At 43.0% G+C, this 6,000-nt stretch overlaps 2 protein-coding genes across 4 annotated transcripts; one reads left to right on the top strand and one right to left on the bottom strand.

Moving 5' to 3' along the window:
- Nucleotides 1-298: 298 nt before the first annotated feature.
- Nucleotides 299-4,890, bottom strand: EMC8 (ER membrane protein complex subunit 8). 3 transcript variants are annotated; one of them, XM_053448299.1, is made up of 6 exons: nucleotides 4,756-4,890; nucleotides 2,127-2,330; nucleotides 1,939-2,015; nucleotides 1,562-1,631; nucleotides 1,180-1,274; nucleotides 299-861 (listed from the first exon to the last, which is right to left on the bottom strand). In XM_053448299.1, exons 1-6 carry the CDS (start codon nucleotides 4,801-4,803, stop codon nucleotides 702-704), a joined length of 654 nt encoding a protein of 217 aa, XP_053304274.1. In that variant the 5' UTR covers nucleotides 4,804-4,890; the 3' UTR covers nucleotides 299-701. The 3 variants fall into 3 exon arrangements, with proteins under 3 accessions (XP_053304274.1, XP_053304276.1, XP_053304275.1); XM_053448301.1 differs by lacking the exon at nucleotides 4,756-4,890 and adding an exon at nucleotides 3,398-3,465; XM_053448300.1 differs by lacking the exon at nucleotides 4,756-4,890 and adding an exon at nucleotides 2,969-3,069.
- On the top strand, nucleotides 3,444-5,986 carry LOC128466889 (cytochrome c oxidase subunit 4 isoform 1, mitochondrial). Its single transcript, XM_053448303.1, has 5 exons — nucleotides 3,444-3,583; nucleotides 4,511-4,584; nucleotides 4,826-4,993; nucleotides 5,282-5,413; nucleotides 5,711-5,986. The coding sequence occupies exons 1-5, from the start codon at nucleotides 3,471-3,473 to the stop codon at nucleotides 5,845-5,847; spliced, it is 624 nt and encodes a 207-aa protein (XP_053304278.1). The 5' UTR covers nucleotides 3,444-3,470; the 3' UTR covers nucleotides 5,848-5,986.
- The last annotated feature ends 14 nt before the right edge of the window (nucleotides 5,987-6,000 follow it).

Raw genomic sequence — 6,000 nt, 5'->3', positions numbered from 1 at the left:
AACTATAAGGGATGCATTGGAAGAAGGAAAGGCATTGGATGCAACAGACAGATAATTATGTACCAAAGTATACATATCTGCTTTCCACCTTCACGCAAAACTAGGATCAATAAGACCCTTTTCACATCAAAGGCAGGTGTCCATTACTACCCCGGGCAAAGCAGATCTAACGACTTAGAGGTATATTCCTAAACGGTATCTTGTATTTTTACATCGGAAGGAAAGAAAATAAACGTTTCATTTGTGCCAATCTAAACATGGTTAATTCTCTAAAATTAAATATTCTTTCACATTTCAATTATATATAAACAAGTACAAATTACACTACAACAGAAAACATTATCTAACATTGATAAGTCATAGTTAAAATTTCTTTCATTTGCAGAAAAAAAAAAAAAATCTGAGATATCCTTAGAAATTATCTTGAGATCATAGAAAACAGGAAAGAATTGTAACCGTACTGTGAAGCCTGCAGAATCTGCTGACACGTTTCCCGTTCTCTATGACACAGGTGTCAAACTGCATCAACCTCTTCTAGCTTCTTATTAGTAAGGGCCGGCCGGTAAAATGGAGCTCACCCAGGCCATAAGCTTTCTCGGGCTGATGATCCCCACTGCGGTAGACATGTTTCCTTAACCAATGGTTTTTACATTCAGAGGTCATCTTGCATAGTATGGACCAAGCCAGAGATCTCTGCACCCTTAGCATAGATGAATAATTGATTTGTTGATATCCGGGTTGGTCCAGTCATTACGGAGGTCATCAAGATGGCTATCAAAATCCACGAGTGACTCGTAGGACCTGCTGTCCAGGAGGGACGCAGCAATCCTCTGGGCTTCCGGCCAGTCTTCAAAAACATCCCTGGAATCAGAAATAACCGAGAACACAGTCATCAAGAGAGCAACCACAAGCCATGAATACGAAACGTTTCCAGTTCTGCTGTGAGCAGATCCATCACATCTACTATACAACTCTCTACTATGGAAGCCGCTGCAAGTAATCGCTAAGACTGTGTGTAAAACAGCACACAACATGGTGTATCACTATTCACATGGCTGATAAACCCCGATCTTAATGTTCCATATCGTAATTCTGCTTCTGTCCCGCTGAATTCAACGGCAGTCCGCTTTGCATGCACTAGGAGGGCAGATATCACTTATAGCGCCTGTGCATACTCACTCATGTGGATCTCTGCACTTCCAACGGTTATCGTGGTACTCGTGCACAGTGATGGCCGGGATTATGCATTCCATGGAGAATTTAGTGTTGTCTACCTGTTCGCAAGAGAAAAAAACTGATTACGCGTTCATAATTTCACATAGAAGTTAAGCCTCAAACGAACCAAAAATATTCTGCAAAGCCCAGTTAAACGTGCCCTCGTAATGCACTATTTACTACAAGTAACGCAAAACTTATCCAAAATCCATATAGGGAAGGTCAATAAATTAATAAACCAGAATAATAAGATTCATCTAAATAAAATACAGTATCAAAGCTTTGGTTAAACAATATAACCCACTGGAGTAAACAATATAGTGTTTAAAAAAAAAATATTAAATACCATTATTAGAGCAGCATTGTTAAATCCCTCTGCAATCCGAGAAGCGATCCTTTCTGCGACCTGGTTTGGACTAAAACAAAGCTTGTTATTTGTGCTGACGCTAAGCAGACAGAATGATTAAAAATGCAATTAAAACTTTTGACAAACTAAAATGGCATGAAAATAAAAACAATACCATCACAAAGGGTCATCACACCATAAGGGGAGGTAATATGGTTTTGTTAAAGGTTATGGAAGGCGAAAGGAACACGGACGGGCCAGCAATCCATATGGTGGAGGAAAGGAGAAAAAATTGGGAACCAATGATTGTAAAGGTTTTATCGCTTACAGGGCGCAGGATACGCGGCACAAAATGAACAACACAGAGCTGGACTGACCTCACATCTTTAAGACGTTCATTGGCTTGGTAATACCCGGCAATCACGTAATTATTCTCTTTGCACCACGTGTCGATCTAAGAATAAAGACACACGGACGCTTTTGAGACAAAATAACTTTTCCATGAAATAAGCCATCCTTCGGCATGACGTTTTAGTGCCTGCATTGTGAAGCATATAACTCTTACCAGTGTTAATGCCACTTCCAGGACGGGCGCCAGTGCGATGGTACCGTGGAAGAGGGGGACGCAGTCCACAAACAGGACCTGCTGCTGTCCGTCTTTGCGCTTCTCTGCCACTAAAATTCCATTAACGGAGCAGAAGGGATACTTTGCCCCGTGGAGCATCATCTTGCAGTAGGCTTGCGTCGTCAATTTAAAGTTCGGCATTTTCTAAAAGACAAACAGCGGGGGAGATCAGTGCCATCGCAGGAATGCGAACACCAATAAACGCAGGAACAGCCTGACGTAGGATAAACGGCGCGTACTTTACCATCTTACTCAAACCATAAGCCGGTAAACGGAGTGAGCCTTATCCCCGGCAAAAGAAGGCAGGACAGGAGGAATGCAATATTATAATTTTCAGAGTGGTTTCATTTATTTATTTGTTTTGCTATTTATTTCTTTACTGTTTATGATGTGATCTCACAGTACATTACACAAACATCATAAACACGCACACACATTGTGTTAAATATACACACACACACACACATTATATATACATACACACACAGATTATAGATTATATATTACCGTATATATTATATATATATATATATATATATATATATATATATATATATACACACACACACACACACATTATATATTATATACATACACACACGTTATCGGTACACAAAGAATGCATGCAGATCACGCCATTCAGATGCCCAGGCTTCCTCCAATATGGTAGGCCTCGCTGGGAAATAAAGGGTTAAAAAGTCGGTGCCGATGTGTAAACCGGTTCGTTTACAGAACAAGTAGCGACCTCGGCAGACCCTGGGGTATTAACATCTGATATTTACCGCACGATCGGTCCCGTAGAGGAGAATCCCGGGCAGTATCTGCCTGTCACCGTAAGCACTCACTCACACTGCCGGAAACCAAGGAGCCGGCTGTCGGAAACACTCCAAGGCCGAAAGGTGACAAGCGGCTGTACACACATGTGACTGACTCAGCAGCGGCCATCTTTGAAACGGGCACTAAGTGCCTTCCCCATCATCATACCAACAAACAAGCCCCCGGCATTCGGTTTTAATGTGAAATGCAATACTAATAAATGACACTAATATAATAAGAAATAATAATAATCAGTAGTCTGCCAGTTTGTTGCTTTTATATTTAATCTCCTGGCATTTCTATAGCAAATAAGTAATCGCTGGCGAAGATTATAATATTAAAAGCAATGCTATCGCTACTGTGATTTACACATTACTGCGTATAACCGCACATACTTAATACACGGTATCCGCTGTAACCCGAGACGGGAAATCAAGATTCCTATTGGAGCCTCCGAGCTGGCCCAGCATGCAGTGCGGCGGTGGGCGGTGCCTCCTCTCGTTTCCTTTCTCTGCCCGTCTCGCTGGTTGCCCGGTGTCCTCACTCTGTTCTTGGCTGGTAGGAGAGCCTGGTACCGGCAGGTAAGGCATCCCGGGCCGGGATCTCACACAGGGGATGGAGGGGGACAGTAAATGCGGGGACACTCTCCGTCCTGCGGGTCACAGCGGCTTCCCGTGTTACCTCTGGGGGCCCGAGGCCTTGTGGGGTGGGTGACATTGAGGCCAGCCTCGGGACACGGTGAGCTTCACATGGGGGACAGGTACCTAGGGACCCCGCAACTAATGAGACCATCTCAGGGTTACTTCTACACAGTGCTCCAGTTCCACCGAGGTTAACCAAGGACAACAGCTGAGAGGCCAGGGTCATAAAGAGGTCATAAAACCATATAATATTTCCTGTATATATTAAAACATGGGATCGCTACAGCTGGGGGTTCACTGCACAGGAGCCATGCCCTACACCATACGACAGCGTATATAAATGTGTATGTGTGTATATATATATCTATATAATTATATAAGGTATCATATACTCCCCTGTACCCCACTGTGTGACATTGGGTAGGGTCCAGTCACCCCCTAACACTTCATGCATACGGTACAGTTTCCTAAATGGATTATGTATAATGTGTTGAAAAGTAATCAATGCAGTTTCCGGGTCATCTTCATTAAGATTTAGAAGGAGACTTTAATACACAGCATTTTTTGATTGGCTTTACCCCCCAAGGAGTAATTACGCAATACGTGTGTTTACATTTGTACAAGCCCCTATATATCCCGAGGGAGAAGTATAGAAATCTGTGCCTCGCGTGAAAGTCTTTCCAAAGGCACGGTGACCTTCCTGAGAGGTGATCTGAATGCACAGAAAGCCTGAAGCGGCTCTCACATGTATCATGCTAGGTTAGGGACAGCACAGAGTACCTTGTGGCCCATGTCACAGCTGATTTCAGTATACATGGTGATACGTCCCATCCACCGTACTAAGATACCCTTTACTGTATTTTGCAGAATGTTGTCTTCAAGAGTTCTCAGCTTAGTTGGGAGACGAGCTCTTTCTACCTCTGTCTGTCTGCAAGGCCACGGTAAGTAATCCTAACGTTTACTGCTGGTACCCACGGTGTGCATGAAATCAATTCCCAATATATCTGTTAATGTAAGATAAGACGGGGAGCGCATCGCAACAAGCCCTTATTATTCCGCAGCGCTGTACAATGGGATTCATCATTGTTAGATTACGTAGACGTAAAGTTTACCGCGTATTCTTCTGTGTTTGAGGCTTCATGTAATAACTCTCCGCTCATCCTCTGCGTTTTGTCTTCAAAGCCAGTGTCGCCAAACCTGAACCATACAGTCTCCCTGTATACATTGACCGCCGGGATGCTCCGCTGCCAGATATTGCTTTTGTGGAAGCCCTCGACGCCGAACAGAAGGCTCTGAAAGAAAAGGAAAAGGGCACATGGTCTGCGCTGAACACCAAGGAGAAGCTCGACTGTAAGTACTGGTCACTGGGAGGCAGTGGGTACAGATGCCAGTCAGCAGACATTTCTAATGCCACAACAGTAGTTCTGGTGATTATTAAAGCTGTAAATAGCTTTATATTGTTACGTAGCACTCGGTATAAATGGTAATTAAAGTATCCTGCTGCCAGTTGGGCAGATAGTTTATATTGTTGGAGTCAGACTCTGGGTGGGTGTAACTGTTTGATTTCTGCTTTGCTGATATTTATTATGCACAACGTAGAAGAGACTAAACAGGGAAACGCGTTTACTGCCTTCACAGTGTACCATATCAAGTTCAATGAGACTTACGCTGAAATGAACAAGGGATCAAGTGAATGGAAGACCATCGTTGGTGCTGGCCTCATTTTTGTGGGACTGTCCGCTTTGATTGTCATTTGGCAGAAAAAATACGGTAAGAATACAATTTTGTGTATTTGAAAGTTTCTGTAATTTCTACAATTCTTTTTCAAAGATGAAGTCGCTGCTAATTTAGATTTAACTGATCTAGGAAAGCTTTGGCCCGACGCGTTTTCTTTATAGACATGCAGAAGCCGTTACACCCGCGCTGCTTTAATATGCAACCCTTTGGAAGTAAATTATTTAGTCAGTTGCATATTGTGTATGTCAAGCCTGGGACAAAATGAATTGGGTAGCGACTCTTAACACTATATGACTGTGGTTTTGATTCATTCTTCATCTTACTTTGTAGTTTTCGGAGAGGTTCCTCACACATTATCTGAGGAGTGGGTGTCAGTCCAGACAAAGAGAATGCTGGACATGAGAGTCAACCCAGTTCAGGGTTTCTCTTCCCAGTGGGATTATGAAAACAAAGAGTGGAAGAAATGAAAGCTTTTGTCCCCGAACACTCCAGTTCTGCGTACAAGAAACCGTTTGGTCCATTCCTGACCTCATAACCACATTACCTCTCAACTGGAATGTTTCCTCCATCAAAACGATGTTCCTAATAAAGTGTTGGTTTACTTGATCTCTGTGTCTGCT

Source organism: Spea bombifrons, chromosome 10 (genome assembly GCF_027358695.1).
Source record: "Spea bombifrons isolate aSpeBom1 chromosome 10, aSpeBom1.2.pri, whole genome shotgun sequence".
NCBI classification, from domain to species: Eukaryota; Metazoa; Chordata; class Amphibia; order Anura; family Pelobatidae; genus Spea; species Spea bombifrons.
This window is presented reverse-complemented; position numbering and strand designations above follow the sequence as displayed.